The sequence below is a fragment of the Aspergillus ibericus genome (assembly GCF_003184845.1).
Source record: "Aspergillus ibericus CBS 121593 unplaced genomic scaffold BO80scaffold_10, whole genome shotgun sequence".
Taxonomy (NCBI): domain Eukaryota; kingdom Fungi; phylum Ascomycota; class Eurotiomycetes; order Eurotiales; family Aspergillaceae; genus Aspergillus; species Aspergillus ibericus.
In genome coordinates this window covers 680031-697907 of record NW_020292108.1, presented here as the reverse complement: position 1 = coordinate 697907, position 17877 = coordinate 680031, and the positions used below count along the sequence as shown (strand labels likewise).

General features: G+C 54.7%; 9 protein-coding genes across 9 annotated transcripts; 5 read left to right on the top strand and 4 right to left on the bottom strand.

Moving 5' to 3' along the window:
• Positions 1-1007: 1007 nt before the first annotated feature.
• Positions 1008-1466, bottom strand: BO80DRAFT_350688 (Hsp20/alpha crystallin family protein; the record flags this gene model as incomplete). Its single annotated transcript, XM_025715554.1, has 1 exon — positions 1008-1466. The coding sequence occupies one exon, from the start codon at positions 1464-1466 to the stop codon at positions 1008-1010; it is 459 nt and encodes a 152-aa protein (XP_025577676.1).
• Positions 1467-3159: 1693 nt separating this feature from the next.
• BO80DRAFT_350599 (uncharacterized protein) lies at positions 3160-5583 on the top strand (the record flags this gene model as incomplete). Its single annotated transcript, XM_025715550.1, has 4 exons — positions 3160-4066; positions 4147-4607; positions 4695-4958; positions 5029-5583. 4 exons carry the CDS (start codon positions 3160-3162, stop codon positions 5581-5583), a joined length of 2187 nt encoding a protein of 728 aa, XP_025577675.1.
• A 335-nt stretch (positions 5584-5918) lies between these two features.
• Positions 5919-6867, top strand: BO80DRAFT_17173 (uncharacterized protein). Its single transcript, XM_025713946.1, has one exon. It carries the CDS (start codon positions 6015-6017, stop codon positions 6684-6686), a length of 672 nt encoding a protein of 223 aa, XP_025577674.1. The 5' UTR covers positions 5919-6014; the 3' UTR covers positions 6687-6867.
• A 505-nt stretch (positions 6868-7372) lies between these two features.
• Positions 7373-8641, bottom strand: BO80DRAFT_350508 (uncharacterized protein; the record flags this gene model as incomplete). Its single annotated transcript, XM_025715546.1, has 1 exon — positions 7373-8641. One exon carries the CDS (start codon positions 8639-8641, stop codon positions 7373-7375), a length of 1269 nt encoding a protein of 422 aa, XP_025577673.1.
• A 795-nt stretch (positions 8642-9436) lies between these two features.
• On the top strand, positions 9437-9989 carry BO80DRAFT_500602 (GFA family protein; the record flags this gene model as incomplete). Its single annotated transcript, XM_025724245.1, has 3 exons — positions 9437-9526; positions 9580-9742; positions 9793-9989. Exons 1-3 carry the CDS (start codon positions 9461-9463, stop codon positions 9987-9989), a joined length of 426 nt encoding a protein of 141 aa, XP_025577672.1. The 5' UTR covers positions 9437-9460.
• A 74-nt stretch (positions 9990-10063) lies between these two features.
• Positions 10064-12174, bottom strand: BO80DRAFT_402379 (amino acid transporter). Its single transcript, XM_025717608.1, has 6 exons — positions 11950-12174; positions 11707-11891; positions 11569-11648; positions 11500-11510; positions 11083-11452; positions 10064-11030 (listed from the first exon to the last, which is right to left on the bottom strand). Exons 1-6 carry the CDS (start codon positions 12058-12060, stop codon positions 10246-10248), a joined length of 1542 nt encoding a protein of 513 aa, XP_025577671.1. The 5' UTR covers positions 12061-12174; the 3' UTR covers positions 10064-10245.
• Positions 12175-13015: 841 nt separating this feature from the next.
• BO80DRAFT_350106 (uncharacterized protein) lies at positions 13016-14369 on the top strand (the record flags this gene model as incomplete). The annotated part of the gene is made up of 6 exons (XM_025715530.1): positions 13016-13195; positions 13254-13358; positions 13412-13636; positions 13687-13829; positions 13884-13951; positions 14002-14369. 6 exons carry the CDS (start codon positions 13016-13018, stop codon positions 14367-14369), a joined length of 1089 nt encoding a protein of 362 aa, XP_025577670.1.
• Positions 14370-14579: 210 nt separating this feature from the next.
• BO80DRAFT_17131 (putative MFS transporter) lies at positions 14580-16566 on the top strand. The gene is made up of 5 exons (XM_025713944.1): positions 14580-15236; positions 15291-15417; positions 15473-15893; positions 15953-16157; positions 16212-16566. Exons 1-5 carry the CDS (start codon positions 14789-14791, stop codon positions 16508-16510), a joined length of 1500 nt encoding a protein of 499 aa, XP_025577669.1. The 5' UTR covers positions 14580-14788; the 3' UTR covers positions 16511-16566.
• Positions 16567-17117: 551 nt separating this feature from the next.
• On the bottom strand, positions 17118-17616 carry BO80DRAFT_443014 (uncharacterized protein; the record flags this gene model as incomplete). Its single annotated transcript, XM_025721314.1, has 2 exons — positions 17118-17505; positions 17573-17616. 2 exons carry the CDS (start codon positions 17614-17616, stop codon positions 17118-17120), a joined length of 432 nt encoding a protein of 143 aa, XP_025577668.1.
• Between the last annotated feature and the right edge of the window lie 261 nt (positions 17617-17877).

Genomic DNA, 17877 nt, shown 5'->3' with positions numbered 1-17877 from the left:
GGACATCCAGCTGATGCCAGAGAGGCTGCTTTATAGGTGTCATGATGCCGCTGATTTTCCGGGAATTTGAAGGATGCGAAGTGGACGGCGGAGTTGAACCACCGAGAGTTGAACCCAGCCGTCTACCTAGTAAGCTGCGCTAGTCCCCATGTAAACTAGTCTAGATCACCTTGTACGATGATTGGCCCCGTCGGCGTCCGGAACAATCTCTCCCGGCTTGCTGGGTCCGGGCTGTATAGACGAACACACAAATGACAGCCACCCAATGACGAGGTAGACGAGGAATGGAAAATCTTTAGATAATATTGTATATAGTAGGAGTAGCAGTAACTACGTATTGATTTTGAAGTTGTGCTTCTGCGCACGTAAACCCAGCCCTGCTCTGCCGCGCTCAGTCGTGCTATCTGGCCTACCGCTAAATATATATACTCACTACTCTGTACCTGCCGCACAAGCAGTGCAACGGGAACTGGAAGGGCCGACATCTCAAAAGCACATAGTCCAGGGGAGAATTAGGTGTTCCGACTGAATAATATTTTGCGACTATGCACAGAATGACCATGCGCCTTCCAAGTGGCATTGGAGGACAGCGATGTGGTGGGATCTTTTGAAGCGATCAGTTCACGTGACTACCCCGACCGGAACGAGGCTCCCCCACAGTCAAGCAGGAGATGGTTCCATTCCAGCAGCAACAATCATGAGAATTTTGACTGATACTGTTTGCCCCTTCCTCCCCCATCTCGCAAGCCATATACGCCTTGGATAAAATATTGTGGCTACAGATGGCTACAGTATGGAATAGAACGGTCAAAGTGTGATCTGCCTGCTACGCGACTACGGAATGCTGCCAGAGATGGGTTTGAGACCCATCAGATGTGATGTGGAGGTAGGGTCAAAGACCCATTTGTATCATTATATCATAACATCAATCAACTAGTATGCAAAAACTCAAAAATTCCAAAAAAAAAAGAAAACTCCGAAACGTCGTGGGGTCCCTCATCTTCCGATCACTGTACATCCACCCGGGTCACCATGACCACATCCGCCTCCACCTTCGGCAGCCTGACGCTCAACACGCCATTCTCCATCTCGGCCGTGATCCCATCAACATTGATTTCCACCGGTTGAAAAACACTCCCCAGGCGCACCTTGCGATCAAACGTCCCGACACGGCGCTCATCCAGCGCCAATGTCTTCAGCAATTCCTTATCCCCAGGACGCTCGATGGTGCCGCTAACATTGAGCTCGAACTTCTTCGGGTCCCACTTGACCTCCACTCCGTCCTTCTTGGCGCCGGGCAGCGACACGTGAACCAGAAAGTCATCAGGGGTGTCGAAAACATCCACCTCGGGGTGGACAAAGTCTCCGCGCTGGTGGTGCTTGTGCTTGTGGCCGTGCTCCTTGAATCCGAAGGGGCCAAAGCCACGCGGTCCACCCCGTCCTCCGTGCTTGAACCCGCCCCGCATGTGCTTCCCGCGTCCATAAGGCGAGAACCGGCCGTGTGGTCCATGGCCAAAGCCACCGTGAGGTCCGTGGAAGTCAAACCCCCACGGTCCGAAGGCAGGGGGAGGGGGGTGGTCGAATTTACCCCATGGGCCGGGGCCACGGGGCCCGGGTCCATGGCGCTCACGTCCGTGGCGGCCTTTGCCTCCCTTCATATGAAAACCGCCGCCATGGCGACCGTGGCGCTTACACTTTCTGGGTTCGTCGTGGTCTTCATCGTCGTCGGAGGAAGACGAAGCAGAGTCATCTTCTTCTTCATGGATCTCGTCTTGAGTGGGCTCCTCGCCTTCGGTGGCGGCTTCTTCGCGGTGGTGGCGGCGGTGATGAGGACCATGTCGGCCACGATGGGGTAGGGAGAAGCCGCCTGGTTCCGAGAAGTGCTCGTCGTTGTTGGTCTCGTCGTGGAACATGTGGTTGTGATTGAGACCGGGGAAGAAGGGGTGAGGGAGGCCCTGTTCTTCCATGTTGGCGATGATGTCCCAGAAGGGAGCGGCTTGGTTGAGGTCACGGATGGTGGCCATCTTGGTGTGTCTTGGTACAACTGCGTTGGGATGCACTGTATAGAAGCAGGCTTTTGGTTATGTCGTAGAGTTGGGTTTGAAAGAGTCGGGGATTTTGTTGGGAGGATAGAGGATGAAATGGCTGATGCTGTGAGATGGAAGAAGACCATAACCAGGCAAGGCTGGCCCTCTTATAGAGCGTGCTCTAGGCAGCCATGCTGGTTGTAGTCGATGAACTTCGCCACAGTTTCACCTTGTTGTCGTAACCACCGTCTCCTGGTGGTGTCGCCACAGTCCGGAGATAGGGGCCGCGGCCTCGGACATCCAATCGCTGCTCGGGGTTTTCCAAACACGTCACTGGATCTAACCAGATCAGGCTCACACTACAAGGGGGTGGTGAGTCATTCTCGGGGATAACGGACGAGTATGCCTAATGAGGCAGCAGAAGCCGAAGGTACTGTGCCACAGCTGCTGCGCCACGGCAACAGCCACAGCGCCCCCCGCATCGCAGCAGCCTTATGGTCCCCACCGGCGGCGTCGGCATCACAGCAGGCCTACATTTGCCTCATGAGTCAGAACTTTGACATAGAGGACAAGTTGAGATATGGACAGCGGACACAGTAGCCCAAAAAGAGCACGGGAGCGAGCATGCCTGGGGACCCGAGATAGCAACACAGCTCCCATGCGTCATCTGCAGTGCTCGAAAGAGTAGCGGAAGGCTTGCTGCCACCTACCTGACTCTGTTCGTCATCATCACATGGATACTGGGGCAGAGAGGCTTACCATACTGAGCCCAGGCAGATTACCTGCTACTACGGAGCAGACCGCCACTGTTAACGGGCCACTGGCTCCTTCTCGGACAGGACAGTAAGCTTCAATGGCCAGATCCCAACTCTGTTTGCAGGGGCTCTGGTAGGCCAAGTCGCTCCGACGGGAGTAAGGCTGCCATTCACTCCTTGGCACCCATGTTGTTCCATCTTCCAACCGTGCAACAATGCCACTGTCATGGCTGCCCACGGAAGCTTCATTAGTGCGGGTTTTTAGCGTCTGGCCACCGGGACTCGGAGTCGGAATAAACCTCGCTCCCGTCATCCCGGAATGCCATCAGGAAAGGAAGAGGTTGGCAGTTGCTTTTCCTCCCAGCCCACCCGGGAGAATGTTTCGACGCAACGGCAAGCCGGTCTCCTGCGAGCCCTGCCGGCTGTCCAAGATCCGGTGCGACCATCAGCGCCCAACTTGCCGGCGATGTCAGACCCGCCAGAAGGCATCCCAGTGCTTCTACCATCCCGCGCCGCTCACCCGGGCGCGCCCCAACCCTCGCCCCAACCCGTCGAGACGAACCAGCAGGTTAGGGTCAAGTTCGGAGTCAGGGTCGGGATCAGGACTAAAACCCCCAAGTCCTGCCGCGGATGACGAGCATGCCCAGCCACCGGGCTATCTGGGGTCCACCAGCTTTGTATCTGCCTTTCCCCGACCCGAGCTGCTGTTCCCCGCCGACGTGGCCAGGGTGCCCTCGCCGTCCCTGCCTTCAGACTTCTGCGCCCTTCAGGTCTCCTACGCCCACTCCCACCTGCTAAAGCTGGTTGCCTCCTTTGCGGACTATGAGAATCTGATCGTTCAATTCTATCAACGCGGTCAATTCTCCGTTGTCCCGCGCAACCTCGTGCTGAACCCGCTGTCTAAGACCGGCGCCTACCTGGCGAGATGGAAGGATGGCTCACGCGGTGCCCTGCAGGAGACCCTGCTGGAGGCCCTGGCGAGCATGTCGTCCAAGCGCCTCCCCAGCCCCACCGTGGACACGACGTTCGATGACTTTTGCGCCTCCTTCTCCGGACCGTCTCTTCGATGGGAGTTCGTCGGGATCATCTTCGCGTTCGCAGGGCTGGCTGCCTCCTATCCGGAAGCCGGGGCCGAATTCCAGAATGGTGACTTCGCGACGGGGATGTTCGCAGCAAGCAAGACATGCATCGAAATTTGCAACCAGTGCAGCCAGTTGAACGATCTCTCCATCTGGTTGCACTATGTGACCGTGGCGCTAGCGTCTAACCTGTTTGGAGACACTAGTACGCTCCCTGCTCCCTTGGATTCAATGAAGATGGCCTCGTCTCTGTTCGTGCTCGTCTAACCAGTGAACGGCGACTAGGTAATCTCGTCTACCGATGCTTGAGTGACCTGGTCTCGCAGTGTTATGCCATGGGCCTCCATTGCCAGTCTTCGCTGCAGGAGGGAGTGCCCTTCTTTCTCTCGGAGACGCGAAAGCGAATTTTCGCGGCCACCTTCACCAGGGATAAAAGCCTGGCGACCTACCTGGGAAGACCGCCCTTGATTGACTCGCACTTCTGTGATATATTGCTGCCCCTGGATCTGGACGACGATGAGATCACCGATCGAGCAAATATTCGTGAGCCGCGGGGGAACAACCTTGACAGTGAAGGCTGGAATACCGATCCAGGCAGTCTCGTGCGATCATTACGCTCGGTCACGGGGCTTCGCCTCCGATGCGTTATGGCCATTCTTCGAGAGAGAGTCTTGCGTCTGTCCCTCAGGAGTGGGAGAACCGACCATCAAGCCCACCTTCCGTACGAAGACCCCTCCCTTTGTCATGTCCCATGCACCATGCCCCGTTTGACGTTCTCTGCCTGTACCTACAAGGGCTGATGCAGATTTAGGAGCGTTCTGGAACACTATCAGAAGGCATGGGACGCCGTGCCACAGCAATATCGCTACGACACGGATGCCTGGAAACGACTCGATCCACACAGCTGGGTGGTTTGCTTGATCGTGTACTTGGACCACTGCTATACCGGATATCAGCTGCATCGGATGCTTTTGCGGCAAAGCGAAGGCAGCCGGACGTCGTTCCTGGAGGCGGCCACGAAGCTTCTTGCGGCGATGAACGACTTTGCACGACGCCAGGCACAAACCAGCGCCCTGCAGGGGCGGTACATGTGGGTGGTGAGATGGCCCCTTTCCTCATACTGCTTTTCATGCCGCGTCCCTAACGTCCCCCCTCGCGATGATTCAGTTCCTCTTCTATGGACTTCCAGGGGCCGGCAGTCTTGTTTCCGAGCTGCACCGATGCAGCAGCGCTGGCATCCCGTTTCCTCTCCCGGGCAGCCGACCCAAGATCATCCGCGACCTAAGCGTCTTGGTCTCCTGGCTGGAAGGCTCCGTCTTTCCGAATCGACCCGAGTACCGGACCTGCTTGGTGATCAGTTCTCTTATTAGCAAGCTGCTCGATGACGTCTTACTTGGTCCCCAAACGACAGCACCCAAAGACCAGCGGATAGATCTGGATGCGAATCCTGCGCAGGGGCCGCATGACAGGCCCACGATAAATTCCCCACGCGCTCTTTTGGCCGGGGTTACCGACTCGCAATCATCACACATAGTGGCATCCTCGTTTCAGGGGTTGAATGCCGTTGCCAACCCTCTGCATGGCGAAACCATTGATACAGGGTTGCCCCCGGATCTTGCCGAGATTGTATCCTCCGAGGACTGCCTCAATTGGCTGGATGGGTTCTCCTGGGATAATCACCTCTTGGGGGAGGGCTGGCCCTTGGTTTGCGACAAGTCGTAGACAACAGCTTCCAACCTTTCAATCCGAGTGAAGTCAGCGTACCAGCGCGAATTGAAACCCAGCTGGTGAACTGCCCCCATTTAAGCTGCTTACGTGTGGATTATCTCCCGGACAGCGCTTCTCATTGTCCAGCAGTGACATTTGTCCCTGAAATGATACTAGGTCGGACAGAGCATTGTGTAAGCCCAGATATTGAGAAAAAGAAAAGACCGGACCCCTCGGATCAGAGGGGTACTCCATGAGAAACCGGAGCTGCGATGATACCCCGGCAATATGCAGTTTAGAGCGTACGGTGTTAGATTTCCCCAGTTTCTGATCTAATTATAGTGGGAGACTATGTTTGTTATCGAAACGCTCAAGGGTCAGAGCCGCCGGAAATTGGGAAATGCCCTCCTTGCGCTTTATGGTGTTGCCAGCCATGGATCGGCTGAATGGGTGTTGCGTACGGCATCACCGGATCTGACACCGCGGTCCCTTTCCGACATATGTTCTGCTTTCCGGAGGCATACGGACTGGTTTCTCCCGCAAACCCAAAGTCCGATCCGTCAGTCCGACTACGCGGTGGTGGTGGCGGTACTCGGATCCTTGTCAACGGTGCTTCATTGAGCCATCGAGGCGTAGCATGCTATAGAAAAGCAAGCCGGAAGCATGGGTGGTGTTACAGGGACACCGAGCACCGGTCTTCTTCTGTGGGAGTGACTGAGGGCACGGCCGCCGCCTTGCGAGACGCGGGAGCGGATGCGCGGGGATATGCCATCGAGCCTCGTCCGATTCAAGGCCTCGAACGAGCTCACTCAACTGCCGATGCACGCGACGTTCTGCGGGTCTGGCTGGGCCCTTCGGGCGAGGAGACCAGCGTTGACATCGGCTTCCTCACACACATCCCGGATACCACCCTGACCAATGATTGGACGAGTCAACTAGGCCTCGAGGTGGACGCGCATGGACTCTACAAACAGAAAGATGCGACCATGGAGACTATGGTGCCGGGGATCTTTGTTGTGGGGGATCATGCTTCGATGGCCAAGGACGTCCCCAACGCAGCCAGTAACGCCACATTCGTGGCGTCCGCCGTTGCTGTACAATTGACGGCTGAGCACTAGCTGAGCATTACAGGCGGATTCTGTCGCATCCTGGTAGCAAGTCCACGTCGATAGACGACTGCACCGTAGGAAATCCTCATTGCGGGTGCACAGATCGTGTCACGTTCGTGTAAACGACCATTGCGTAACGTAGGGCAGTCCCAAAGCCCCGACTCGTCGTGGTTGCACTGTAACCTATGCGGTCTGCGGACCCTGACTCAATCCCGAGTCCGGCCGGAAAGGGGAGATGGCAGCCAAGATGTCGGATTTTGTGGACGGCAACTCTTGTCACTTGTCCAGTCAGCCATCAAACGAGGGCATGTAACTACTCAGCAGAATCCTGACACATTGGCGATTGGCCTGACGAGATCGAGAACTGGCCGATGACAGTCAACTGGTGTTTCCGCACGGACGACGCCGTCACGCAGAGGATGAAGAAGATGAAGCAATCAAAATCGTGCCTAAAACATAGTCAAAAAAGCAAATTATGGGAGGGTTCTAGGCTAGCTGGCGCTACGGCATTCCCGTGCAGACTTAACAGACAGCATTTTATTTTATCTATCGGATTATCTAGCTACCCCAGCATCTTTTACTACCTCCTGGTTGGTCTCAATCATAGTGTGCTTCCAACACCATTACCGGTTGTTCGCTGCCCCGTGTCACCACCTCAAAGCCATCCGGCCCTGCCGTATCCCTCTCGTAGTCTTCTAGTCCTCCCATTCCATCACATCCATGCATGGTTCGTCCGACACCTTCCGCGCAAGGAAAGATACATTCTTGCCCACGCCCGGAAGATCGACCTCTCCCACCAAGCTGGCGAAGTTCCAATTGGTGAAGTTGACGCTGCCATTCCTCGACTCGGGGTGAAACTGAGGCTCGCTCAGTTCACGACACCGGAGCTTCAGTTGAAACGTGCGGGACTGGAGGTTGCTTGTGATGGGTTTCACTGCTCGACCACGAGGCTTGGGAGCGAGCATCGTTCTCATCCATTCTGTCATGGGCTTTTCCTCCACATCCTCCTCATCGGTAGAGTCCTCATCGCTCCGACCCTGGTGATCCGAGCAATACTGTTCCAGTGCTTCCCCGTCTGCACCGAGAATCATGATGCCCTCCACAACATCAAAGTCAAAAGAAGCCTTAAAGATTCCGGGGGTGTCAGTCGCGTCAATATCGAGACACAAGTCGTCCGGCAGGGCCGACCACTCCTGTTCGATCTTCTGACAATCCACCAGGTACTGCCCAACGGGTGACCTGGGCGTCCAGGCCGCGGGGTCAAACCTCTGCTCCAGCCTCTTGAGGTAGTCTGCATGCATGGTGGCGCGCCCCTTCCTCCGCATCTCCTTCTCCTCGACGAGGTTCGACTTCTCCCGGGGCGCATGTCCCCAGGCGGCCTTTGTGACCGCGCTAGCATCCCAGCCCATGAAGACGGTGTGTGTCTTGGATCCTAACGCAGACGCATGATACAAGCCCGCCACCTGACCAGCCGCCTCTCGCATCCGGCTGACCTGACCCTCGGCGCAGGGCGGAAACGGGATACCGACAACCACCGTCGTCCTCGCAGGGTCCGGTTGTCCATTCGCCGGCCGCCGGAAATACTTATCCAGCACCCAGTCCGGAGTACTGAACAGTTCCTCGGGGGTCTTCGTGTTGAGCCATTCGCGATGAAGCTCATCCTGCAGGGTGAGAATCCGCTCGGGAACGACATCACACATACCCTCCCGGAGGACCTTTTTCAGAAGCAGTGTTCCGTGGCCGGTGAACTCGCATTCGTGGAAACGAATGCCGTAGTGCTGCAATTGGCTGCGGACAAAGTGCGGATTCGCACGCATCACATCCATGCCGTCGCGGTTGCGCACGGGGAGGAACATGCGTCGCAGCGTGGCGCCGTCCACCCGCTCAACCTGGCCGCGCAGGGTGTAGAACCGGCCTTTTCGACAGAAGAAGTCGTCCCGGATGATGATTTGGTCGGGAGCCATGATCGCGAAGGAAATGACTGGTGGCTCGGAAGTATGATGAGTGGTGGTGAGCATGGAGGGACTAGAATGGCCGGCCCAGACGAGCTCTAAATAGAATCCGGGCGAGCGTTGGTACCGGCATTGGTGAGGATTGGGTAGGGGAGCTCCACGGCCGCTGGTGAACGACTCCGATAGCGTGAATGGGTAGCTACCCCTGTGCTCAGCAAGATGAGGCATCTCGACTTCACCAAAGCAGCTAGTCGCCCCGTGACTTTTTCCAAGTCCATGCTGTGTGACCCCAGAAAAGTCAGATGCCATCAACGGAGCGGGATGGTGAAGTCATATTGCTAGCTGGAGCTTTCCGTCGCAGGGTAGCACAATCAGGGAGTTGCCATACAGGCCACGCGATTCCCCGAAAAATTAAGAATGTTCCTGAAGTGATCCCGGCATACAATTCCCCGCATCAGATATCAGGCCTGCATTCCACGTGTTCCTAATGAGTACAGTATTGGGGATTATGCCGAGTCAGATACATGTACCGTCTTCCACCAACACAAATGCCTCACATCAGGAACAAGAAAGGGAAGAAGTTGCGCATCTCTCACCGCCTATGATCGAGATTTGATTACTGATGATGATTCAGCGTTTTTGACGCGCATAAGCAATGAGTCATCCTCATTGGATCGTGCTCAACACGATATGGTTGGGGCCAACCACCAGTCAACATAATCAACCCTAATATCAACTAGTATAACTCATCATCTTCTCGAGCGAATCCTGTCGTATCGTATACACATCTCTAATCCTCTATTTGGTAGTCATCCCAACAAATCCCTCACAATGGCCGTCGGCAGCTGTTTCTGCGGCAAGATTCAAATCAAATACAATGCCCCAATCATCGCATCGGCGAGTCTATCCCATACCGTCAATCTCCCTCCCAGCTAACCTTCTTCTACTAGGGCCTATGCCACTGTACAAGTTGTCGCAAGCTCACCAGCGCCCCGTTCAGCTATAGCTTCATCATCAAAACCGCAGAGCTAGAGATCACCGGAAATCCCAAAGAAGTGCCCAAGATCGCAGATAGTGGGAACCAGATCAAGAATTATTTCTGTCCGGACTGTGGTATGTACATGCGACCAGGTCTAAGGGAACAGGATCTAATAACGTGATAGGAACACCGCTCTATGGACAAAAGATCAACGAGGACGGACAACCGGATCAAGTCACTATTGTCCGGGCGGGAGTCTTTGACGATGAGCGGTTGATGGAAGAGAGGAAGCCGGAGGTAGAGATTTATACTGATCGACGCTTACCGTGGATTAGCCCGGTTGAGGGGGCGGCGCAGTGTAGGGGCATGTTGCCACCGTGATGATCAATATTGCATAGCGGAGGGGATCGTATTACGGATGAGATGCAGCTACGAGACAGGAAGCCTGAAACAGTGTGAGATAGGAGACATGTTTGGATGAACAACCATCATCAGACTGGCCAGTTTTCAACGGGCCGTGTCCTACATATTTTACCACAAAAAAATGGAACCATAAGTCCCCACCGGAGACGAAAGGTATATATTGGCCCACTATCAGTCACTCAACTCAAACAAGTCCATTCAACGAAGTAGATGATCACTCCCTCGAATACGCCATCGTCGGTCCATTCCATTTATGCCGACCCCGAACCACCCAATCCCCCACCGCAAACAGCATAATGAAGCCCAACACCGGTCCCGCATAATTCATATTCTCCCCCGTCACGGGCAACGTAGCTGGAAACGGCAAGAAGATGGAAAAGTACGTGGCAAAGAGAATGGCCACCAGATTGATGGGCAATCCCCACTTGCCCAGCGAGAATGTGCCCTGGGGAATATCCCCCGGGGCGGTCAGTCGCTTGAACACCAGGAGGACCAGCGGGATCAGATACGAAATGTATAATCCCAGGGTACTGAGAGACAAAATGGCATTAAATGCGGCAGTGGAACCGATCTGGATAAACGAGAGGAGGATGACCAGCGTCGTGACAAGGAATAAAGCCCGAATAGGAATCTTGAATCGGGGATCGACCTTGACGAAAAAGTCCGAAAAGGGGAGACCGTTGTCGCGCGCAAACGCCCAGGTGAGACGCGTGACGGACGCAAGACCGTTGAAAAGCGCAATCCAGCCCGGCAGCATCCCCATGGCCATGAGCACGAACGTGGCGGCCTTGGATCCCGTGGCTTGGTACGCGATGGTGATGATGGGGTAGCCCGTAGGGCTGGTCAGGGCTTCAGCGTAGTCGCCCATGCAGTACAGGATGGCGAGGAGGTAGCCAAACGCCATGATGGAGTTGATGATGGTGCCGTAGATCATGGAGCGGGGAATGACGGTTTTGGCGTTTTTGACCTCTTCGGACATGTGGATGATGCCGTCGACCCCTGTAGTTGGTTAGTGGTTGCGTATGGTATCGGGGACGAAGGGGAAATATACCGCTCAAGGGCGTGATCACGCCGAGCAGCCCTACCGAGTAGACGACTCCCGGGTTCTGCCAGCCGCTGAGGCCACTGACAAAGGTATCCCAGACGAAAGCGTTAGAATTGCGCGGCGCCAGAATGACAAAGGTCGCAATGGTCACCGGGAGGAAGACGACGTGCATGACGCCTGCAGCGACTTCAATGACGGAGAGCACGCGCCGGGCAAAGATGTTGATGACAATTGGGATCAGAACCACGGCCCACATGAGCAGAGTTCCTTGCCACCGCTTCGCCTCGTAGTCCGGGTGGGCGAGCACGGCCATGCCTTCGATTTCAGTCCCGATGAAGTAGGGCGATATGCAGACGAGGGCAGCCCAGGAGAAGACCTGGAGTGGGTTAGCGGATTTAGGAGCGTAGCGGAGGGTGTTCGTACCGTGACCCATCCTGCACACAATGCATATTAGCTACTTCATCCGGCGGTCTCAAAAGAGGGGTTGCTGACCTTGGAAGAAACTGATGAATCGCCGGTGGCAAGGCGCCAGGACGTAGCTCCAGTGATACTGCGCTCCGGCCGTGGGGTGACTTGATCGATTCCCGTCAGTATCAATTCCCAGCTGAGGATGGTGAATGAGTGGCATACACCGAGGCTAGTTCAGCCAAAGAAGTGGCAATGGCCAGATTTCCCAGTCCACTGATGATGATTCCATAGACAATCGCAGCCGGTCCCCCATAGTACAGACCGGCCTGCAGACTTCCACCAGCCGATTCCCACGATGCCAGCAGGGTTGCAGAGAATGCGAGCGAAGAGAAGAAATTCAAGTATCTCTGGCGATGGCTGCGTCAAAAAGATTGAAACTCATGATTTAGTATTGGGGATTCGTACATCCAGTCTCTGTCGTTGGCGATACTCGACGTTGCCTCCATGAGGGCTTCCATCGGCAGTCGTCGATCGAACGGCACTGCCGCCTTTCATCTCAACCGCTTCGTCCAGCATGGTAAAGCTTTGTCTGCTGCAATGTAAACCGAGCGACTATGTGAGAAACAACCAAAAAAGGAAGAGCAGAGAAGGATGCAGCCGGTGCGACCGCAAGCGTAGCAGAATCGCACGACAGACAAAAGAGGGGGGATGGAGAATCTCGACCATCCGGCATCGGGCGCGCGAAAATAAATCCAGGGATGTCACCTGAGACCAGCAGCAGAAGGACTCGGCCGTAGGCCCGAAGTCGTCAGCTGGCGCTGCATCCCTGCAGGCACCCTGGTCGGTTTAGACGACGCGATATGCGACCATTGGCGACCGGCGTTCGGGCGAGATTGACTGCTTATTACCCCATCAGCACGACGATGAAGCTAACGGGCGCGACTCGGGCCGTTGAGAATTGAGATGGCATGGCCGGGGGGCACTAAGGGCTTGGGCTGCATTAGCCCCAGCCCCGGACGCGGACCGGCCAGGCGACGGTCCAGCATCCTGGCCTGCTTCCCCCACCCGCTAGGCGATTGCCAATAACACAGGTTATTAATTCATAATTGGGACGGGAGAGATGCACCCCGGTGGAGACTCTATGCTGCCTCGGGAGCCTGGACGGAGAATTTGGTCTCTGATCGGACAATTACGATGCGCGGGCGGGGATCCGGACCAATGCGCCCTGGTCATGGCGCGCTCGCTTAGTAGCAGGGGCGAGGGTGACAGAGAGACCTAAGCTGAATCCAAGAGCCTGCTGGTGGTGTGGTTACCTTAGCGTGCAGTCCCCTGGGCCAGGCAGTCAATTTCTATCTCGACCACCACGACAGGGATTATGGCGCCGATGGCCGGAATGGAATAGCAGCTGCATCCTGGCAACAAATTCCTTCTCAGCTCCCTCATTAGTACCACTGGCCTGGTTTCTGACCCCTTTCCGTTTTTTCTCTCTCGCCCATTGTCCCCTCGGCCATGCGACTCTACCACCGTGATCATGGCTGATCCCAAAGCCCCCTTTGAGACCCTCTCGGATGACAATCATGGGGCGATCATCACTCTGGTATCGGTGGCTCTTCTCATCACCGCTATCATATTTGTCGCAGCCAAGCTGGGCTCGGTGATGTACTTCAAACAGCGTCGTTCTGCCGTTAATACGCCCGTCTGGCTGGCTCTGGTGGGTGATCCACGTCTAGAATGATGAGATTTGCATCCTAACCAGGCGGATATTTCAGGCTCTGCTCATTATAGAAGTGGTGGTGATGCAACAGGCCGTCGATCAGGGCATCGGCAGGCATATCGACTCTCTCTCAGATGCTGCCATCCAAACAGCGAGCAAGGTATGTCCCCGTGAAACCACCCTAGCGAAATAAGACCCTAACCGCCAGCGCAGTATCTCTACGCCGCACAACTCCTCCAGATTGGCATCCTCTCTCTATCAGAGCTCTCCACCACCCTCCTGGTCTGGAAATTAACCCCTCATAACGGCATCCGTCTGTCCTGTCTCATTACCGCCGGCGTAACGGCAGCGTGGACCATCTTCGCACTGTTCGGAATCGCTTTCCAATGCGAGATGCCCGATCCCTGGACCTACAATCCTTCACGCTGTTCCGGACAGGTATATACCCCGTATGTAACCTCTATGTTACATGGCTGACGGTGTACCAGGGCGCGGTTCTGTATCCCATCTGGATAATCCACATCCTCACCGAGCTCATCATCGTGGTCATCCCATTCTTCATGATGCGCAAGGTACAAATCAAGCCTGTCACGAGAGTGAAGATCCTCGCCTCCTTTTGCGCACGAGCTATGTGCGTCACCAACCCATTCCATGCCTTAGCAGCATCTCTCTCTGACGTTTTTAGTGTAATCGCTCTCAGCATCGCCCACCTATCGGTCCTTCCTTCTTTCCTCCATTCAACGGATACTACATGTTCGTCCCCCGGTCCCTCGTGTCCACTCCTACTAACCAATCCATGACAGGGACGGTCATCACCCCGACCATATGCGCCCAAGCCATGGTCTGCACTACCGTCACCATCGCCTGCCTGCCAACCCTCTATCATATCTTCGCGGGCCTCCATTCCGGGTTAATCACCACGCGACTGCCCGATGAAGTCGAGCTGAAGCATCCCTATTTGTACGGGCGACAATCGACCATCAAGTCCACGAGGAGCAATACGAAGACCCATACGGGCCTGGGGACCATGGACGGGGCTACATCTAGGAACCGGGACTCGGTGATACGAAGGTCAAGTGTGAGTGATAGCATGAAGCATTTGAGAGACGAACACAAGGGCAATGGGGTTCTGATGACGGTGGATATCACGGTGGAGGTGGAGGATCGATAGTTTTCCTTTGTAATCTTCTCATGTGTTCCACTTTTCTGATTTGTCTTCAGGGACATGATCACAGATATGAAATTTCTAGAGACTCTCAGGGTGGCGGGGATTGGGACTGTACTTTGGCATCCCCAACATATAAGCGGAATTGGTCCCGGCCCACTAATTACAGCCTTGGACATTGCAGCCGCCAACTGGACTGATGGGTCTCCACGCAATATAATTCACGCGATCCCATTGGGAGCTGCTGACACCAACCCAATCGTCATCTCCGGGGCCCCGTCGGACGCTTATCGCGAGACAATCGATCAATCCACTACAGTGATAAGGCCGAGCATTTCTCGTCTTACGCCCACCAGCTACCTTGTTTCTCTCCTTTGGGTTCTTCCTTCGTTCCTTGCTCTGGAACTCCACGATTCGGACCGAATATGGTCCATGATGAACCCCGGGACGATGATGTCCTCCGGCCCCTGTTGGCTGATCGGCCAACACCAGACAGCGATCGAGGCCCAAACACCACCGTCAACTGGCGTCCGACAATTCTTTGCACTCTCATGTTCCTGGTAATGGGAATTGGATCGTTCATCAGCGCCGCCCCTCAGTTGCGTCTTTTTGAATCTATCATCTGCCAGCAATACTACCAGGATACCGACACTTTTCCGGACCGATCGGAAATTCCCGAGCATCTGTGCAAAGCAGGTCCAGTGCAAGCGGCGCTGGCCGAGCTGGTCGGATGGCAATCCTGCTTTGACAATATTCCCAGTCTCCTCCTAGCCCTGCCGTATGGAATCTTGGCGGACAAATATGGACGACGGTTGGTCATGACCTTGAGTTTCGTGGGCCAGCTTGCAGGCATGACATGGGTATTATTCGTTTGTAAGATTATCCCCCCCCAGAGCCATTTAGGGGCATGACTGAGATTTTGTCTAGGTTGGCTGGGACTGCCGATCAAGACGGTCTGGCTTTCATCGGCTTTTCTCCTCCTCGGTGGCGGGACCACTGTTGCTGCGTCGGTGGTGATGATGGTGATTACGGATTCCACACCACAGATCAACAGGTAAAATCCTTTCATTGTTCTGGAATACACTGGTCTAATGAGATCCCCGAGTTAGATCCCAAATTTTCATGTCTTTCGAGGCAGCGGTTCTCCTTACCGAAATTATATCTCCTCCGATTGGATCCCTCTTGATGACCCACAGGATTTGGTTGCCAAATCTGGTGAATTGCGCCTGCTGTGCAGTCTCAATCCTGCTATCCTGGTATATGCCAGAGACTCGCCACTATGCTATCAGAAAAGCGCATCCTGAATCCGAGATATCCGCAACGCCGAGCGAGGACCTTTCGGAGCCTCCCAACGCACATAAGAGGGGTAGTGCTTTGGTGAACACTTTGAAAGAGAGGCTTTCCGTCATCACAGCGCAGCGTAATGTCTCACTGTTGATTCTTTCTTTCCTGGTAGCAAACTTTGCGCGTGATTCCATGGCTTTCCTCTTACAATACATCTCCAAGCGCTATTCTTGGCCGATCGCCAAGGTAACCCCCAACCCTCTGCGAAACATAACGAGAGAACTGACTGGCGATGCACCGATCAGACCAGCTATATGCTTTCGTTTCGCGCTTTCGCCCAGTTACTCCAGTTCATGCTCCTCCTACCATGGATCGACCGCACCATGCGCAGGCGCTTCGAGACAAGACCGAAAGAAAAAGATCTATACCTCTCCCGCTTCAGCATTATCGTGATGACGATAGGCTTCGCTGCCCTCGGTTTTGCGCCTACCATTGGGCTATCAATGCTGGGTAAGCCCCCCTCGCACCTCAGCGCAGTTCGGGAACTTAATCACCCCATCACAGGCATCGCCGTTTACACGGTCGGATCGGGATTCAGTACCTTTGCCAGAAGTCTCACCAGCTCTCTCATGGAACCTACCATGATGGGCGCTCTGTACAGTACCCTTGCGATCATGGAAACCACGGGCTCCCTCTTGGCGGGGCCGTCCATGTCGTGGGCGTTTCGATGGGGGATGGACTTGGGAGGCGTTTGGCTGGGGATGCCGTATTTGATTTCAGCGGGCCTGTGTGCGTTGATGACTGCGGTGATTTTTATGATTCGTCTGGAGCCTGTGGGCACTGGGGCTGTCGTTCACGTTTAAGAAGACCGAATTGCAGTCTATGTAGGGCATGAACGATGGCGGGTTTAGCAACTCTCCACCAAGGAACTAGGTGGAGGGATATCCAGGGTGATCTTCCGACACGCAAGTGGTTCACGTACTAGGAGGTGGGCAGAACACATCGACTGGTGTGGCATGGTCCCATATAGGTCTTTTCAAGGAGAAGCATAGCACATACGACCATAGGGTGTGGAAAACAGGGCTTCCCGTCCGCTCAGCCGTACTTAAGCCACACGCCGGGAGGTTAGTAGTTGGGTGGGTGACCACCAGCGAATCCCTTCTGTTGTATGTTTTTCTTTTCTTTAAAAAGAAAGCATGTTGCATTTTGGAGTCCTATCTTTGCCGTGTTGTTTTGAGGTACTGTTGTGTCGAGGCTGTAGATGACTAGACGCGGATTGAAAGCCCGAGGAAGAGCAGTTCAGACCAGGTCCTCAGATCCTCCTCACTTAGAACGATGTCATGTTCGGACGGCTGAGGCGCGCGGCCCAGCACCTTCTCGAATTCGAGAATCAGAGGGGCGCCAAGAACAACTGGTATGCTTGTACAATTATCAATAGTGATTTCTCAATCCACCATCTTACGTCAGTTCTCAAACGCGGTCAAGATTCTCCAAGCCCAGCCTCCATAACCAGATACGGCCAGCTATCCCCCGAGGGTCGGATGTTAGGATTTTATCCGGGACGCATTGGGTTCCTTGGTCGATCCGCAGGGGGGCCGTATAGCGCGACGCACCCTGTGGGTAGAATTCACGGTAGGTTATATTCATTGCCATAAGTTTCTCTGCCATGGCAGCGTCCAGGGAAGCAGGTGCACGTTCATGTAGTGCGCTGCACTTGATGATCAAGGTGGAGATATCGGGGAAATAGGTGAATCGGATGCCTTTGTGGTTGTGGGTACGCCATTTCTCGATGGACTTGAAGTTGGAGGTATTGACATTGCTGACGGCGATGTGGATGTTTCCATCACCTTGGGCAATGCTATCGTACTTAGATTCGATAATTTTGCTTCAAACGCTGGAGGCTCGAGAAGGGAATAGGAGGGTACTCCCGAACCATGGCGAGGTCGGAGGAGGGGGTGGTTACCCCCATTGTTACACAACACGTAGTTGATAGAAGCCGATGAACAGAACTAAGACAGGTGAATGGCCTGTCTTCCTGTCACTGCCAGTAAGAAAAACAGTCTCACCCACCAAGCCGGGACTCTGGTCACGAACCACTGCTGCTCGATATTCTATAGCGGGGTTGGGGTAGTGATGACATTAGTATCGGCGCATAATAACGTGTTGTTCCGATCTTGGAGGTACCAACAAATTCTACGCTGGATCTTCGACTATTTTTTTTGAAGAAACT

Excerpts from the sequence above, each read along its gene's own strand:
- BO80DRAFT_17173 (XM_025713946.1), top strand. The coding sequence starts at position 6,015 with ATGGGTGTTGCGTACGGCATCACCGGATCTGACACCGCGGTCCCTTTC.
- BO80DRAFT_402379 (XM_025717608.1), bottom strand. The coding sequence starts at position 12,060 with ATGCTGGACGAAGCGGTTGAGATGAAAGGCGGCAGTGCCGTTCGATCG. Across the intron at positions 11,892-11,949 it reads GCCAACGACAGAGACTGGAT|AGATACTTGAATTTCTTCTC; the intron begins GTACGAATCCCC and ends AGCCATCGCCAG. Across the intron at positions 11,649-11,706 it reads TTGGCTGAACTAGCCTCGGT|TCACCCCACGGCCGGAGCGC; the intron begins GTATGCCACTCA and ends GAATCGATCAAG.
- BO80DRAFT_17131 (XM_025713944.1), top strand. The coding sequence starts at position 14,789 with ATGGTCCATGATGAACCCCGGGACGATGATGTCCTCCGGCCCCTGTTG. Across the intron at positions 15,894-15,952 it reads ATTCTTGGCCGATCGCCAAG|ACCAGCTATATGCTTTCGTT; the intron begins GTAACCCCCAAC and ends TGCACCGATCAG. Across the intron at positions 16,158-16,211 it reads CATTGGGCTATCAATGCTGG|GCATCGCCGTTTACACGGTC; the intron begins GTAAGCCCCCCT and ends ACCCCATCACAG.